Source organism: Megalops cyprinoides, chromosome 17, assembly GCF_013368585.1.
Source record: "Megalops cyprinoides isolate fMegCyp1 chromosome 17, fMegCyp1.pri, whole genome shotgun sequence".
Classification (NCBI taxonomy): Eukaryota; Metazoa; Chordata; class Actinopteri; order Elopiformes; family Megalopidae; genus Megalops; species Megalops cyprinoides.
The window spans coordinates 28,811,678-28,829,869 of record NC_050599.1 but is presented as its reverse complement, the minus strand read 5'-3'; the positions used below and the strand labels follow the sequence as shown (position 1 = coordinate 28,829,869).

Genomic DNA, 18,192 nt, shown 5'->3' with positions numbered 1-18,192 from the left:
TGCAAATTACATTCCATACAAGGGGAGCCAGTAGATGCCAAACGTCCAACCAAGCACCTTCCCTGTGTTTTATTTTACCACGGAACATCCCTATCCCTTACTTCTGTGTCATTCACAAAAAATAAAGCATATTTTTCATTTGATTTATCCAATTGCAAACAGGCCCTGGTAACGCACAAACCACAGATGTGGCAAGCCAGTTAGTTTGGGTTGAAACACCCATCTTAAGATTTAGCTGGGTCTTCTGGTCTGGCCTTATCTGATCTGTATCCTTTTGGTGGTGAGAGCGGGTCAAGCTCTGAGATTCAAACTTGAGTCTGTGACTTGTGCTAAAGCTAAGGAAGCTATGCCCGCTTCATCAAAAGAGGAAGAAAAAACCTGCAGAACACTTGTGGAAGAGCTCTAATTTTGAAACACTTCTGCACTCAAACATGTACTTAGTGATGAAAGAGGGGTCAGGGCTGAATGTGTTATCAGTGACTCTCAATATTGTGATGATTGGCTTTCATGCCAGTTGGTGATTCACAGCTTATGGTACCTGCATAAATTCAGGGGGCTCCTTAAGCCTCACTCCTCCATCTACAGCATAGCCATTCACATTCTCAGAAAGAGTTGCAGTCTGTGTGCACTGAATGGGTGCTTTACCTTCATAGATCTGACTGTGGGGAATGTACTCACACAGCCAAAAATAGTAGGTGCCATCTTCCCTTGGCAACTGATCCTGGATCAGAATCAAAATTTGGCACCAAATGGTTGGGATTCATATTAGGCAACCTTAATTCAGCTTGCACACGGCCAAAGTGCCCTGATCACTCAGTTGGGTCAAATGGCAGGAAGTTGATTCATAATGAACACAAGCATGTGATTTGATGTACTGCTTACAGCAGATACTGACATTCTTTAGGTTCTGCTATTGTAAAATATCCTCTCACCCTGTTTAAAGCACATCTGAGCCAATATACATGCATGAAAGAGAATCTCCTTTTGAGCTCCTGCAATGCTGTACCAATCAAAATTCATTAATACACATCAAAGGCTGTGGTACTGTATATTTAGTAGCAAGGCAATTACTTGATCAATTCCACTCTTGGCTAGTGATGGTTGCATGCTGCCTCAATCTCTAGTAACTAAAGCACCAAAGCCACTGAAAGCTTACCCGCTCACAAAGTCACAGAGCAGCCATCACTGGCTCCCTTTTGCCAGGGCATGGTGTGCAGGATCTGATTAGTGACACAGTCTCCATAAGCAGCTGTAAACATGAGACTGGGTGGGGTTGGACCATATTAAAGCAAAACTCAATTGAAAATCTTGATCATAACTCTAAGTCTTGCCTTTTGTGGAACCCAGAAAGCATCGATTCAGATTTGCATAGGGAGGACATGCCAATGAACCTTCAGATGCAGACCTAAGGCTCCTGAAGGAAAAAAGTACAAAAAAAAAAAGTACAAAAAAAAAAAAACCCACTGCTACAGCCTGCAGCTCTGTTCCATCAGTGAGCCATAACCACCACAAGTGAAAGGAGGACAAACCAGTGTTTTCCATGGGCCTTTATTTCAGGTGTTAAGATCATCCCTTGACATCGCAAGATGTCCCGATACAAAAGAAATCCTTTATCACACTGGTGGAAGACTCGTCTAACTTAAGTGCCTCTAGCGCTCGGTCAGAGTGTATTCCTTGATGTAGGTTTTAAGATTACTGAAGGGCTCTGTTGGTGGATTGGGGGAGGGGGGCATGTGGTGGGGTGAGGGGATGGGGGTGGGGAGGGGCACAGTTACAGGGCAGGGGAGTGTTCACTTCTGGTCAGGCATGAGGTCATCAATAGACTGCCCGCTCTCCAGCCGCTTCTCCATCTCCACCAGCAGCTTGACGCCGTCAACCACCATCTGCACCAGCTCCACCTCAGAGAAGCCCAGGCGGTCAGCATTGGAGATGTCAAAGACGCCGCCCACAGCTGCAGTGTCAACACCACCTGAAGGAGGAGACGAACAGAATAAAAATGCACCTGCGCCAAACAGACACATTGTCATTTAACAGACACTCTCATGCAGAGGGACTTACAGGTTGCATGTAACATGTTACATAACATTGGATTCAATTCTGAACCACACAGCTGAATTTACAGTAAGTCTTATGGAATCACTTGGGTGTCCTAAAGCAAGTCAATGATTCATTTCAATGACAACAGGGCTTGTAGCGTTTCTCTACTTGAAGGCACTCTGATGGACTGGTGACATGCTCAGACATGACCTGGTCTGTGTATTGATCATGTGAACTTCACAGGTCACTTTGGTGATGTCACAGCAGTGAAGTGCCACACACCTGTGCCACGTTTCTGGAGCCTCAGCCTCTTGAGGGCCTCCCCAAATTTCTCGTGCTTGCTGAGATTGGGCAGCTTGACATGGACCCCTGCGCGAAGCCCTGTGCCCAGGTTGGAGGGGCAGGTCAGCACATAGCCCAGGTGCTCATTCCACATGAACTCATGGCCCTTCTCCTTAAACAGGGACTCAATCTGCAGGGGGCAGGGAGAGACAGGTTAAGGGGCATGGCTCCAAGGGGTGGGGTTTGGGTAAATCCCATGCTCAGGTCCACCTATTACCTTGGTGAGGCCGGTGCAGAAGCGGGTAAAGACCTCCCTCATGTTCCCACCCTTCTGCATGGAGATGACACGGAGGTGGTCTTCCTCATTCACCCAGACCAGGAAGGTCTTGTTGTCATTGTGCCTGGAGACAGACATTTCAAAAACATTCTAACTCAACTACACCATGGAGACAACTGTAATATAAAGGGGGGGTGGAGGATTCAGATGATTTTTACTGTCCTGCATTTTCAAAAGTTATTAATGGACACTTCCAGACAAACCAGACATGTAGCATAACACAACTTATGGAATTTAAGCTGGAGAAACTCGCTAAACCCAACACATGCCTTAGCAGTAAGGGAAAGGAACCCTGTTCATCCCCCAGATGTCAGATGACTCACCAGATTCCCCTGGCATCTGGCCAATCACGTGCCATCCCAGAGGCCAACAGCAGAGGGGAGACAGGCTTGTCAAAAAGGAAGTGGTCATCAATCAGCTGCTGCTGCTCCTCTTCTGTCATGTCTTTCAGAGCGTAGTATTTCCCCTTAAGGTCCCCGTCCAGGGCACTTAAACCTTAGGCCAACAAATATGCAAGAGATGCCTTCAGAGGGGAAAAAATCCACTGCATCAACTCAACTACCTCTGCCCATTGACTTCAACGGTGGACTGGCTGGGGATGCAATTCTAGTTGTAGCCACCAGAGTGAGGCATAGGAAGTCTTACCTTCAATGGAAAGGTTCTCAATGGCACGCCTTTCCCCGCGGCTGCAGTGGGGGGGCAGGCAGAAGCCACGGATGCTCCTGCCAGTGCGGACGCGGGAGCTCAGGACGTAGTCAGGGTCCAGATCGTCCCCGCCCTGTAAAACAGCAGCAGCATTAGATTTTGGCAGCGGACAGCCGCACAGTGAACAGAGTAACAAGGCGGACAATGGAGTGAGGCCAGGATGGAGGAGTGGGGTACCTGCAGGTTGTCTGCATTAAGGTCAGTCTTGTGTTTGTCTGTGGGCTTGTATCCTCCGTGGCGGTCCTCGATGACAGGGTCTAGCAGGTCCTTAAACACTTCATAGGTCTCCTCGTCACCAGCCACACAGCCTACTGTCATGATGAAGGGGTGGCCTGTGGGGGGGCATTAAATTAATCCAACTCAGGAAGAGGCTTTCACCAGTTCTGACCCCAAACTCACAATACCAACATTAAATGCCTTTTGTGGTGGAATGCTTGAACCAGTTTTGTATAAGGGAGGTTCCACTCATTAAGCCAGCTTTAATAACATCTACCGTGAGTTGGTCTGGGTGCCAGCCATCTCCATTTGGCATGGGAAGGGTTACGAGCCCAATTGTGCAGTTGTCAGGATCATGTACATTTTTATTCCTGGTACCCACAATCAAGCCATCCATTACACCTATCCTCAGATCAGCCAGATGCTGCAGGACCTGATTACTACTGCACAAGGTCATGAGTAACCATGCCAACAGATGGCTTGCTCAGCAGTGGTCCCCTTTTGTGCATCCGGTATTAGGGGTGCGCCTGCAGGCGACGCGAAGAGCTTGGGGCCTGCGCCGGGACGTTTATCGGAAGGCAGTCCGAAGCAGTGAGCTCATCTCCACGCCATTAGCGCCTCCTACAAATAGGCGATTACTACAACGTTTGCGTTATGACCCCTGATGGAAGACATTTCCAATAGGTTTGCGGAGGTCTCGAACTTCTCCGCAGGGCGCAGCCAGAAACTGCCCTTGGGCAAGGTCGCCATGCAGCTATAGATGCATATGGCTATAGAGACTGGCATTGCGGCGCACCTGAAGTCTGGGTCGCCCTTTAAAAAAAATGCACACCGAGTCGACGGAACTGAAAGACCGCTCGGCGTGTTTACCTGGGTTATCGACCCCGGTTTGGATGACGTCATCCAGGGTAAATCCACTGGATGTTTGTTTGTCCCGCAGTTTCTCGTACATCTCCTGAGTTAGCACCTTCGCCATGTGGTTGTTGTGCTTGCTGAGGTCGGGGTACTCCTGCTCCGCGGAGTAGTTCATCTTCAGCAGATTGTGGGTGTTACCGAAAGGCATGATTGCTCACCTGTGCGCGAGACGGAACGAGAGAAGAAACCAGATTTGAATTCTGTAAACATTCATAACCGCCCACAGTGGATTCGACAAACGGGGATTACTGGTTCAAACCTAAATACCATATTGACGCTCTAGTTTACTTGTGCATACTATTGCAGTAATTAGTTATTGTACTGTCAATTGTAAGAGGCGTTAAAAGCGTATGGTAACGTTTTAAAAATAGCGGCTTTCATTATGTCCATGGCAAAGGGTTAAAAGCTTATGATACTTGCGTCATGTTTTAAAACCATAAATTTAAAATCAATGGATTAAATGGACACGTTTGAGGGAAATAGGCAGGAGAGAAAATGGGGCGCAGCGAGACCGTTTTATGTCCTGTGCTTTGTCTGCAACGCAAACGAATGCGTTATGCGCAGTAGCCGACGATTCCAAAGACCTTGCAGAAATGCTGAGGAAATTACAAGGTCATTCTCTGATCTGTATGGCAGTTCAGTTATGCTGAGCTCTTCTAAACCCAACTGAACATGAGCCTCAATTTCAGCAATCTCGAATTGTGTAATACGCTTTAAACCGATTATTAACATTTAACAAAACCTTACATTCATTCCGGATTTACAACGGTGTCTCAATTAAAAATGGAGTAAAGGTTTACTGCATCAGCATTCAAATCGTTTCTCTGACAGAAAAAAAAAATCTTAAAGCTCATTTTCAAGACCGTCGTCTGTATGCCAATTCGTAACATATTAGTGCCTCCAGTGTAGCATTTGCAGAAAATAGTTTTTTAAAGGATCTAATTTGCTATAATCAATTAGCATTCATTTCAGCTAAAAATCCTACCTTTTGTTGCAGTTCTTTGGGAAAAGAGGCAAAGATCCGTTTTCGACCCAGGAATGAACACACCAACGTTAACACTGGTGTCCAGATTAAGTGGTTCTGGATGGTTTTTATATACCAGAAGAGGTTGCATGTGATTGGTTGCTATTTGCGGTCCATTCATTCTATTGGAGAGCGACTAAACGCCATCACATACCCGACGCGTAGAAATTTAGTCGCTTTCAGAGATCATGTACATTTTCTTTGAATTTCGGTTTCTGTTTTTTTTTTTTTTTTCCCAATTCACAGCACTCTGAGTTATTATGCGTGAAACTGAATTTAATACAACATAGACTGCCGAGAATTAAAATGAGGAGCTAGGTTTATTTCGACAGGGATATCAAAGGTAATGGATCGCCTGCGTTACAGCTTGTATTTCTAGAGTAATTTCCATTTTACCCTTAACACACGATATAGCTTTCAATGTTTTTGTAACATCTGAGGATATTGGTGTGGTTGTGCTGACATTATAGTCAGTTTTAATTCCGAACGGAGCATATTTCTAACGATATTTCATTGCATGTTAACATAAGAATTAAAGACAAACTTGAAGAGAACAGCGCATATAACCATCCAGCTGTATCATCGTTATCATTGTTCTTGTCAGGTAATTTCGCAAACATGTAGATCGTATTAGCCGAACTGACATAATACTAGGTTTTAACTGTAACGTCTGGTAATTGGATAAAATTATTGAAAGCGAATAGGATGCTCACCGAATTTATTCAATTCTCTCCTGTCCTCTTAAGGATTGGATTTTGAGCGTCATCAACAGGAGACAGAGATCCACTCGCGCCTTGTGCGCATCTCAACGAAGGTGAGTTACAGTTCGACGGCATTCGTAAGATCATTTTGAACAACTAAATTTTGTGATTTGTGAAATGAAACTCTGGGGCATGGATATGAAAATGCATCCTTGCGATCCACTGGGGACGTGTGGTGTCAATTTTGGGACTCTCGAATGGTATCATGGCAAAAGGTCATTGAAGTTGTCATGATGCCTTTCATGCAGACAGAATGAGTATATTATGTCAGCAGGTAAACGAGGGGATGTTAGGATTGGAATTGTAGCAACCAGTATCTCCGTCGTAGTGCTAGCGATGCTGTTATTTTGTAAAAGCTGTTTTAATTGCAGACCGCGGTCCTAAACTTTTTCAAGGTAGGCTATGGACTCCTCGCGTTCATGCAGGTCTGCTACATAAAGACTCATCACTACCGGCAGTTTGTTCGCACTTGAAAGAAAAGATTTGTCGTTCGTTTTTCGTTGTATCAGTCGTCACCAGTTTTAAGCAGTCGTCACCAGTTAAGAAGATCAAACGACTGTACGGTTCCTAGGTCATCTCTGAGTTTTATTTTTTTCCTACAATGCATAGAAACCTAAGTGGTCGGAACAGGCCCACCAAATCTGCCATGTGAAGACACAGTAACTGAATCTATCAAAAATGTAGTGCATGTGGTCTCAAAGCATTGGACAGAATACATTTCCCAGAGGCCACAGGAAACAAAAACAGCTGTTTGATGAAACCAGAAAATTCTCCCCTGATCCCAGGAAAACGTCAAGAGAGAAGGTCTTAGAAAACATTGGAATTGAATGGAAACGGTGGACCAGAAGCACCAGACGAATGCTTGTAAATAAATGTCCATAAGTTTACTGAATATATCCAAAGCCAGTTGGGTTGAAGACTGGTGTTTTCTATTCTGTAAACTGGTGTCTGGAGATGGCCCTGACAGACACTGTGTGGTTCAGACTGTAAAGCTTTTACAATTTTAGTTTGTAAAGCAGTGCAGTACACCTCATTTGAGCGACATACAGGGCAGGGGTTGTTAATAGCATAGAGTAGCTACCCATTGCAACCTTCATTAACATCCATGAATCAGAGGGGTCATTCCTAAGAGTTTTTTCCATCTTGCATCACCAGAAATACTCAGTGAGTTATATTCAACAGTGGAGTAATTAAACAGCTCTGTAGAGCTTTCAGTCTCCATTAACATTTTCAGCAAGCTAGCACACAGAGATCGGACATTGTGTATATTCATATTGTCCAACATGCGGACTGACCGAAAACCCTGAGATAAAACAGTCGGTGATAGCGAGGTGTGGGTGGGAGAAAGGCTCCACCCTCTTGCATAAGCAGCTTGCTTGCCCTAGGGATGTCACGTGAACCGATACTTCGGTACCACGTTGATGCCAAAATTCTGAAAACGTTACGGTACTCGATTTTCTACAGTACCGTAGGTACTGATACTTCGGTACCAAGTAGATTCCAAAGTTCTGAAAACGTGATGGTACTCGTTTTTCTACAGTACCGTAGCTACTGGGGCTGCAGCTGCAGCGACCGCTCCGCCTCGACTCTAAACAAACAAACAAACAAACAAACAAAAAACAGTAAGAGTCGTGTATAGAAGTAGCCTACTTTGCCTTCAAGGCGGGTCATCAGGGATTAATGATAAATTCGCAAAAACCAGTATGCAAACGGTGCCATCGAACTTTTCAGACGAAAGGAGGAAACGCTTACAACGTAGTGAAGCACCTCAAAGACAGACATCCAGATTTATTCAAAGAATTTGAGGTGAGTGAGTTTCAAATCATGTTAACGTTACATTAACAAAGTATCCAAAGTGTTATCCTTGTTATCCTTATCCTGAAATAGCCTACATGTTATCATTATTTTTGTTTGAGACAGATGGCATATTGCTGTGTAGCCAACTATGTTCCATACAACGTTTGCAATGGCTAAACGCTAAAGGCTACCGCATTTAGGCTAACGTAATGTAACCATAGCTAGTAGTAGGCTACTGTCCTTACCGTTCAGTCTGTGTCATCTGTCGTCAGAATATAATGTTAGCGTTTTAAATAAATATATCTGGACTAATGATCTGTCACCATATCATTAAATTTAAACTACTGCTTGCACTCTGAGTATATAGAGGTGTGTGTGTGTGTGTGTGTGTGTGTATGTGTTAGCCTTTTTATCAGCCTGATCTGTAGCTGTGTCGTACCTTCTCAACGGCAGATTGATCTTGTGGCTAATGAAAACTGGATCCTTTTTGGCTTGGGTGTGGGCAAGGATCCTGGCATCGCCCAAGGTGCCGTCCCTTTTTCCATCGCGGCTTCACAAGTGCCGTTGCACTCCAGGACACAGCTGGACCTTGATGTTCTGATGGCTGGATGTGTCATGAACAACCAAGGCAGAGAGGGATTCCTCTGGTTGGTCCCTCTCCATATGCTTGGTTCTATCCCTTGTGCCTTCAGCATTGTCATGGACTGAGCCATGACCAGGCCCTGAGATCTGTGGATTGGCTACACCATGCTGCGCCACTCTCCCCTTATCCAGCTCTTTAAGCAGAGCTGTCTTCAAGCGCTGCAGGCCGACCTCAGACTTGATGCCGTGCGACACCTTACGCGTGTTAGTCAGCCTTTTGTTAAACAGAAGCTGCCATCATCGTTGCTCTGTGGGGACAGCCAGTGAGCTGCAAAGTCTTCAGGGGCGTCAGGTTTAGAGGATATTTTAGGCTGCACAGAGTGTTGAGTCTGGCTTTAACGTGGCCTTATTAATTTTTTTTAAGATGGTCATAACACATCCTGCCGGTTTTGGCTGTCACCTGGGGATTAGATTATTTGGTAATTGAAGTGTGCGCTCGAAAAGGTGAATGAAATGGACAATTTTGAGGGAATGGGGGTGCAGAGGCATAAACTCGAATGAGAGGCTTTGGTGTCAGAGCTTGCACTGCTCATCAGTGGTGATGAGATGGCTGATGTGTTGGTGTCCTTGGGCATGTCCGTATGCATGTGGTTGCATGCATCTGTCGGTGCATATGTGTATCCATATGTGGCTGGTAGTGTGCATTCATGTGTGATTCTGTGTGTGGCTGTAAACATGTATGTGTTTATATGTGTGTGTCTGTGTGTTGGTGGGAGTGTGTGTGCGTTTGTGTGCATATGTTGTGTGTGCGTTCATACAAGTATATGTAGGTATGCAAGTGTGCTTGCATATGAGCTTGTGTTTCTGTACATTCTCATGTACATATGCATACATGTGTTCATATGCACATTTGTATGTTTGTCTGTGGGTTTGCATGTGTTTGTATGTATGTCTGTCTGCATGCACAGGTGTCTGTGTACAGGCGTGTATGTGTGTGTGTGTCTACACTTGTGTATGTTTGGATGGTGACCCAGGCTGCAAGTGACTCTGCCGCTTTCCTCTGCAGGGTGTTGAATTATTCACCGCAGGGGGATGGGGGTGCTCTGGGGGCAAGTGGAGGGTGGCGGGGAGTCGTGGGGGGTGCTGAGATGCATGGCGCAGTACCGCATGGTGTGCCTCAGCAGGGGTGACCCCAGCCTGCCACTGCAGTGACTCCTGATCCACCCTTGCTTAGCCTGCCGGGACTGCTCGGCCACCTGCCAGGTCCACATCCTCCAGGCTGCTGAATACACTGCACAAAACCCAGCTGAAAGATTCACATCCCCCCAACTAAACATACATTTTTCCCATTACAGTTCTACTCATACTGTAACTCATACAATAGCAAGAGAGGGACAATGCATGTGTGTTGGGTAAAGCATTCAATAGAGCCATGAAGGCTGTGTGGTGCAACAGCAGAACTCCAGGTGTGTAAATGTGTTTGTGGTCTGGACTGTAGAGTAATGCAAACCAGGTGCATGTCCCACAGCCCCCCGTCCCGTCCCTCCTGCACACTCCCTCTCATTGATTAAAGAGACGTTTTCCTGGGTGGGGGACAGGGCACCCAGCAGAGCTCAGCTGACCGTGCTGCGGAAAACAAAAGGCCGAGTGTGGTTCCTCTGAGACAGAGCGGGAAAGTGGACTCTTGAAAGCAGCCATTGAGGATCAGAGGACTGAGAGAAAAGTCACTCCTCTCCTGTTTGTCACTACCGGATGGCGGCTAGGGACAGGCCATATGGCTTGGCTCACCCCCACGCTCCGGGGTGATGGGTCATGCAGGCGTTTAGTACCATTTCAGAATGCTCAGCCCCTGAGCAGTCGCTCATGCACTCATGCAGGGGACTGATAAATGCTACGTGATGTGCACTCAAGTGGGGTGGTGTTTCCCTCAGTGCTGCGTTATGGCTGAATTCGACAGCACTGTGCTTATTTGGCTGGGGGTGGTCATTACCACTCGGGGCCTGTCTTTTGCACTACTGTTTCACTGCATACAACCACCTCTAGGGCTCCAGACTAACTTTTCCACTGGTAGCACTGGTGCTACCGACTTTCTCAGATTGGATTGTTTCGTGCATTTCATCCTCAGTGAAAGTGCAGGCAGGGAGAGTGCAGGTAGGGAGAGACCGACTGAGCCAGTGAAAAAGAAAAAGTACTACTTTCAACCACAATGGCTAATGCAGTACCTGTGCTAGAGGGGCATCAAAACAGCCTAATGATCATCATGCACTCGCATTAATGTGATCATGTGAAATTTTAACTCGCAGACTCTCAAAAAATGGTCGATCATACTATTTTGGTTGCAGTCTGGAGTCCTGTATATGATGATGATTTAAAAAAAAAACAAATGGCGGGCATATTTGCAAGTTGCTCTGGTGCACCTAGTTATAAAATTTAGTCGTGCTGTCTCAAAAAATGGTCGTAAAATGTGACTAAATGGTCGCATTCTGGAGCCCTGACCTCTGTTTGTGACCAGACCAGCCACCCACAGTTGTCTGTGACATTATTGCTGCACAGGTAAATCTTCATTGTTCAGAAAGTCACCTTTTTCCAATAACAATGTACATTCTGCCTGTTATTTATAACAATTTCTTCTTATAAGGTGTTTTGTTCTTGTATTTATTCATTTAACCACCCTCACAGGGTCATGCCTATTGAAATTGTGGGAGACACTTCAGAGTCAGTGGCGTTATAAGACGGCTGACTGCATACCATGCAAGTAAGTGTTTACTTATCAGACATGTAATTAGAGGAAGTGAACTGTGTGCATTTAGCATGTATGCCCGTCCTCTTCCTCTGGAGGATCCTGCTGAAGGCTGTAGTGCCTGCAGCGGGGGGCATGTTGCCATGTCGACAGCTGCGTGGGAGGAAAACGTCGAAGTGGGGGCGCCCACACACCCCCCAGTTTCTGCGACACAAAGAAGTATCGAACTGAGGAGCCTGCCTCAGCCCTCCGGCAGGCATTTATAGCAGTGCAGCCCCGTTCCCTACTGTCCCTACTGATGGAACATCATTAATGTGCCAGGCCCTAAACCTGCTGCGTCAGCCCACCCTCCCCCCAGCACCCCAGAAATGGATTACCGCCGCTGCCCAGCTCTGATGTAATTAAATGCGTCCCGCGGCCCACGGTCGCACTCTGTGCTGAGGCAGTGGAAGGAGCGGTCGCGGGCAGGTAGGAAATGCACTGTTGCATGACATGCGGTTTGCGCTGCGTTGCGCGCGCTCTGCGGCCTCTTGCTCCAAGCACTGTCCCAACGCAGGGGTCATGTCGAGCGGATAGGTGGTCTGGTGTCGCACCAGCTGTCATCACCTGCTGTGGCGGGGCTGTCTGTAGATCACCGCGCACCACCTCAGAAACTGTGCTTTCACTGTGTTCCTCTTTAAAGCAGAACTGATCACAATCTACAGCATCTACAGATTTAGGGTATACAGTGTATGCACCATGAAGCCATTCCTTGTGTGCTGGAAAATTTGGCTTTTGCTGCTGCCTGTGTGCCAGCTGAAACAAGGATATATCAGTGGCTCTTAACAATGAACAGGTATGAAAAGCTATGAAAAAGACTATTGTGTGGAGTACTTCTCCATCAATGAGTTACTGCTTGTGGCTAGATAAAGATCCATCGATTTAAGAGGAACTTCAAAAGATATATATTTGATTATCACAAATGAGGCTGTTCCTTTTTTTCCTGATATTTTGTGTATGCGGGTCCATTGGACCCTTTACAGGTTTGAACAAAGGAATGACTTTACACGTGTCCATATGTTTCCTCCATCATCTCAAATGATAGAATCAATTAAAGTGGAACTCAGAATTGAGTGTAATAGTCCAGGCTTCAGGACTCCGTCAGGTATGTTTTGGAGGTCCATGGTGGAGCCTCAACGTACCGCCATGCAGCAAAGGCTGATGGGAGCTAAGCGAGCCCCATGACACTAATATTACTGTCCCTGTCGGGCTCCTGCAGGCAAGCCTACCTTTCCCCCCTCTGCTACATACTGTGTATGACTAAGAACATATCTGAGTTATCACATTTGGTTTGACACATCAGTGACATTGTATGGCATTTCTCAACATATCCATTAAATTTATTCTAAATGAACAATGAGTCCTATGTCTACCATGCCTTTTCACATTTAGAAATGAGTCCTGCTATCTTAATTAATTGTGCCAGTGTAATACCATCACCCTAAGCTCCAGTCCCTCTCACCCACATACAGTACTTTTACACTCTTTCATCTTGAGTTCCACTCAAAAATGTTTATGTTACCATGAATCCTTTGCATCTAATACTCTGTATTCTCTACATCTGTACTGCCCCAGTTTATTCTGGTAGCACCATCTCTCTGGCACTGGGAGCCAGCTGGCCCACTGCATGGTAGCCATTCTCTGATGTAGAGGCCTGTCAAGGCCCCCCTAGCCCCATCCCCTGCTCCCCTGTCAATGGCGGCACAGACACCCCGATTTATAATCATTTGCATGAACCAAGGCCAGCACCACACTGCACTTTTAGAGGGGCTCAGTTAACTTCAGTAATGAGTTTCTCCCCTGTGATGGTGGGTGTGGCAGGGACGCCTGTGGCGGGGGGTGTCATCAATCAATCTGCTCCCTGTTTGTTCCAGCTAATTATCCCAATGTAATTGGTCTCATTAGCTAATCAGCTGTATACATCACGTGTCATTTCCTGCAACAAAATGTTTCTTGATTCACAACAGGCGCATGATTTGGCATGCTGCTGAAAACAAAGCAAATGGCAATTGGGTGAAATGAGGTGACTAAAATCAGAGCTTGGAGGGAAAACCAGGGCAAAGGCAACTGCCCGAAGGATTGGGATCAATGCTCTTGGGGTACGGGTTTTCAACTCTCCCCTTGTGGCACAAGACGGTGGTGTTGGAACACCACAAGTGGTGTCTGTCAGACATAAGTCAGGCTCTCTTCCCACCATCCCCTGGCTTCCCACCAGCCCACCACAGCGCCATGAGTGCTTCAGTGATTTCAAAAGAGGGGTCACAGTGGGTGAGGGAGATACCAGACACACTACAAACCAGTGCTGCCCCCATTTATCACCATATCATATTGATCGCAGTATGAGAAGCACAGTAACAGGGGTGGAGACATCAACCACTGCCTCTGATGGTGCTACATGATTTCTGTTAGTAGGTGGAAGTTCATTGGCCACCCTGCCCAACCCACAGAACTGCCTTGTAATCACTCACTCTGTAGCCGTTCTGCATTGCCATTAGCCACTCACCTTTTTTCAGCCATGTAATTTGAGAAAGGCAGTCACATTGTCACCTGTGTCATTGATGCAGGAGCCGTTTGTGTCATATAAACATCATTGTGTTTGTTAGTTCATGGTGTTTACTATGACATGGTGTTCTTTCAGTGTTATTTATGTTTTCTTTGTCTGTATAAACATTTTACACACATTTTACACATTAGAAATGCCACATATAGGTAAGCTAATATAAATATTTGAAGCTTCATTAAACATGCCCTTTCACCTTATTTGGATGCACAGTAAGTGCATTGAAAATAATCACCTGCCTCTTGTCCACAGTTTATATGATTGAAAATTGAATGTCGATGTAGAAGATATCATCCATAATTTATTAAAAACAATACAATTCAATGCAATATAATTACCATTCTTGCAATTTATATTGCAAGAATGGATAATTATATTATTATATACATGCCTATACACATACACATGCTTACAGCACAGAATGCTAAAGACCTAAGGCTTAAACAGTTCCACATGCACATATATACATTTATAGCACGTTATAGAGTTATTATTGAGTTCATAGAGTACAATATAGAGCCTTGAGCCTTGTGCCAGTACAGTGATTACTGTTTTTGAAGGGGGCACTACATAGTATCTGCATATTGAATCCAATTAAGAAGAGGCATACTGTGGTGTGCATAGGAAGGCTTAGAATCAAGGTTATCGTGACAGTGATGAGCATGGCAGATGCTGTTCTCTCTGTGGAAGGTCAGCCTCTCTCCTTAGCATCACTGCAGTGGCGTTGTTAGTGCAGTGAGGTTTCACCCATGACTAAGACCATACCAATGGAGCCTTCTGCCATGGTAGAGACGGCACAGCAGACGGATGCGCATTTATGCAACTACCCCTTCCCCCTTTCCTTGCACACTCACACACACAGGTATGTTATTAGAATGTGATGGTGCAGCTGCTAAAGACGACAGCAGCACAGCTGCTAAAGAGGACAGCAGTGTGATGGTGCAGCTGTTAAAGAACTGGATTTCTCATCAGGGAGTTACAGGTTTGATGATTCCCCATTAGCTATGCCAGCCTTTATCAGAGGTTTCAGGAAAGTACCCAGCTGTGTACATGGGAAGTAACTGTATAAAAAGTAAGGTATAATAGTTGCCCTGGTGAGGGCTGTCTGCAGAGTAACTGGAAGTTATGTAAGGTAATTTCCATGTCTTCTTCTCTCGCAAACTTATGGGACCTGTCCCACAGGCATGAGGAGTTAAGCGCCATGGATGCAGGTTGAGTATTGGGGTCCTGAGGTGGAGTGCGAACCCTGCTGGGACAAAGTTAACCGCCCCTCATATCCCAGCAGGCCTTGCATCTTTCTCACTGATGTTAATATTTCCCACCCCTGAGGAAGCGGCCCACTTCATGAGGTGCTATTATTATACCAGCAGTCTGCAGGAGTGCAATGGAGAGTTACAGGCAGGCTTGCTTTCGGGAGTGCCACACCTCCACTCTCCTTGGATTGGGCGTGTACCTCTGGCTGTCAGTATCCGCCTTCTCCTGAAAGCTCCCTCTGACATTTCATTTCGTGAGTCAGTAACATTGATAGTTAATGAAATTTGTTGTTAGGTGAATAACCCATGTGGCCAGCAGTGTGGCATAGTGGTAAGGAGCAGCGCTCATACCCCAAAGGTTGCTTGTTCAATTCCCTGCTGGGGCACTGCTGTTGTACCTTTGGGCAAGGTCCCTAACCCACACTTGCCTCAGTAAATATTCAGTTCTAAAAACTGATGAAATTGTAACCTACTGTATGTAAGTCACTCTGGACTGATCATTTCCTCCCAGAGAATGGCCCTTGGTGCCATTTTAACACGTCTGTAGGAGACCTTCCTGTCCCTGAATGAGGGGTTTAATAGTACACAGTATGGTGTGCTTTCGTGGGGGAGAGGTGACAGCAGCATGGAGAAGGTGTGCTGGACCTGTAACCTGAGCAGCTGCATGTTTACTTCCTGGCTTTGCATCTTCTAGCAGTGCACTAAAGGCGTCCCCATAAATATCCAAGGTTATAAATGTACAGTATATATAGCATAGAGGCTATTACTGTCCTAGCTGGAATCACCAATCAATGGGAGTGTACCCTCATCGCCAGCGCATCCTCCGAGCCGGGCGTGTCACTTCCTCCCACGGTCACCTTCACCCTCCTATCCCTCCTCCCAGTGCGGCTCAGAGCGGCAGGGGCTATTTTTACTCCTCCTCTCATCTTCATTTATTTCTTTTGTGGGGCCAAGAGTTGGGGTGTGCTTCTGCGGGTCTTCAGCCATGCCCCACCCCTCAGACTCAATCGCAAGCGTGGTTTTGGGCACACCACCTGACCCCGGACTCATTTGCATGTGAACGTAGAGCTACTGTATCGGGTAAACATTGCCTCTATTGTTGCCATGAGAACAAAGAGCAGGGATGATGTAATGCAGAGGAATGAGATGCGAGAGAGCTGGCCCCCTTGCTCACCTCCCCCCCCTTTACACACACACGCTTCCTCTCCTCTCAGTGAATCTAAGCAGCCTGGCTCTGGAGTCATCCACACATGCACGGGAGTATGTCAATATCCACACTGGTTAATGAGCTCAGGCCAGTCAGCTCAGCTATATTAGCATGCTGTCAGGAGATTACCTATCCATCCCAAACACCCCCAACCTGCCTCATGGATGTCTGCACTGTGGGTGGGAGGAGGGGCGGTGTGCCAGCGGGGCACACAGGACGTCCTGCAAGTTCCGGGTTCGCAGAGAGTACACCTCTGTGTCTGCTCCAATGGCCCGCTCTGCTCTGTTTCTGTCCCACAGAGTGACTGGCGAGTGACAGAGGTCACATCTAGCCGCAGCTGCTGTCAGCTCCTGGTGGCACGCCTGTCACACAGCTCTCAATCTGCCGTTTTGGGCAGGAGTCTGGGGATTTTGTGAACCCAAGCGCGTGGTGCAGGGCTAAAGGAGGATAGACACATGAAGAAAGGACAGTTGGGTTGTGTGTTAATGCACACTTGCATCTAAAAAAACTGGAGCCACCTTTTAATATTGATCCAAAAGGCTGGAGCAGTGCAGTCTGCTATGGAGGGGTTTTAGCCCCTTGGCTCCTGTCTCTCTCCCTTAGGCTAGGATGCAGAGGGCCATTTCAGAGGGGCTTATTCTCCAACAGCTACAGGCTTTCTGCATGATAGGGACCCCAGGGGAGGCAAGGGGAGTATGCCCCTTGAGCGTGGAGGTGGCCGGGGGTGTGAGCGGGCAGGACGGGGTGCCCCGGAGAGTGGCAGATGGGCTGCGGGCTGGAGGAGAGGGCAGTTACCCCAGTAGTTTTCAGGACCATATTACAGTAACATATTAAACCATCATATCATAGTTGCATCCAGCCCCCTCCTCCCCCCTCCATCTGTCAGCCCAAAGCCCTGGGCGAGCGCCATCATAGATATAGCATTATTATACCAATCACTGTCTGAGGGCTCCACATTGTTCCACCTGATACAGACAATGTCCTGAATGGACAATTTTCCATTGTTGCTGTGGACATAATGTAGGCTTCCCTATTTGATTTCTCTCACCTTATTTATTAATGGTTGAGATCCATCCAAATCTGTCAAAATGGGTCATACCACTCTTAAACCAGATGTAATTCTATGCCTATATGTTGCTCTACGTGGGAGCCAGCAGTTATTCTGTATCTTTGTGTTTGATTGGTGGCGATCTCCACTGGCTCTGTGTAGCTGGGACCCCTGGAGCTAGGTCAGCTGAAAAGGAGGGCAGCGAATTTGGCGGCCCTCACCCATCCACTCAGTGGTGCCCTTCCAGATTGTGTCATCTGATTCACTACCCAGCAACCGCTCCCCTGGACGGAAAACTGGACTTTGTCATTTCAGAGTGCCTTTTGTGTACAAATGTGGTCACGCTGGCGCAGCGTTGCCTTGGAAACCTGGCAACTCCTTTGTTCACAGGATCGCAGTTTGTGTGAGGCTTCATGATTTATTTTTGGGGCTGTTTGCTCACTTTCTGCTCCACTCCGTGTTGGAGATTGATCTGCTGAAATGTGCTCGGATTAATTGCCTCGTCTTAATGTCTTTAGCATTTGGTCTTTAATAATGAATAATGATGTCACAGTGGGGTGGAGTGTGCTGGGTTCTCAGTCCTTTCTCCATTTGAAAGCAGGGGTGAATGTGTGGCTAATTGAATGAGAAAAGAGCTGTGGAGCAGCTGGCAGTGCCCATCAGATTCACATGAACTCAAGAATTATTGA

General features: G+C 46.6%; 1 protein-coding gene across 1 annotated transcript; it reads right to left on the bottom strand.

Moving 5' to 3' along the window:
• Positions 1–1,790: 1,790 nt before the first annotated feature.
• On the bottom strand, positions 1,791–5,554 carry LOC118792188 (creatine kinase B-type). Its single transcript, XM_036549952.1, has 8 exons — positions 5,478–5,554; positions 4,448–4,650; positions 3,539–3,693; positions 3,302–3,434; positions 2,980–3,151; positions 2,597–2,720; positions 2,320–2,509; positions 1,791–1,969 (listed from the first exon to the last, which is right to left on the bottom strand). The coding sequence occupies exons 2-8, from the start codon at positions 4,638–4,640 to the stop codon at positions 1,791–1,793; spliced, it is 1,146 nt and encodes a 381-aa protein (XP_036405845.1). The 5' UTR covers positions 4,641–4,650; positions 5,478–5,554.
• Between the last annotated feature and the right edge of the window lie 12,638 nt (positions 5,555–18,192).

Bases quoted from the DNA above. Each gene is read 5' to 3' on its own strand.
- LOC118792188 (XM_036549952.1), bottom strand. From the start codon at position 4,640: ATGCCTTTCGGTAACACCCACAATCTGCTGAAGATGAACTACTCCGCG. The intron at 3,694-4,447 runs GTAAACACGCCG...GCCCCCCCACAG, and splicing joins AACCGGGGTCGATAACCCAG to GCCACCCCTTCATCATGACA. The intron at 2,510-2,596 runs GTAATAGGTGGA...TGCCCCCTGCAG, and splicing joins TCTGCACCGGCCTCACCAAG to ATTGAGTCCCTGTTTAAGGA.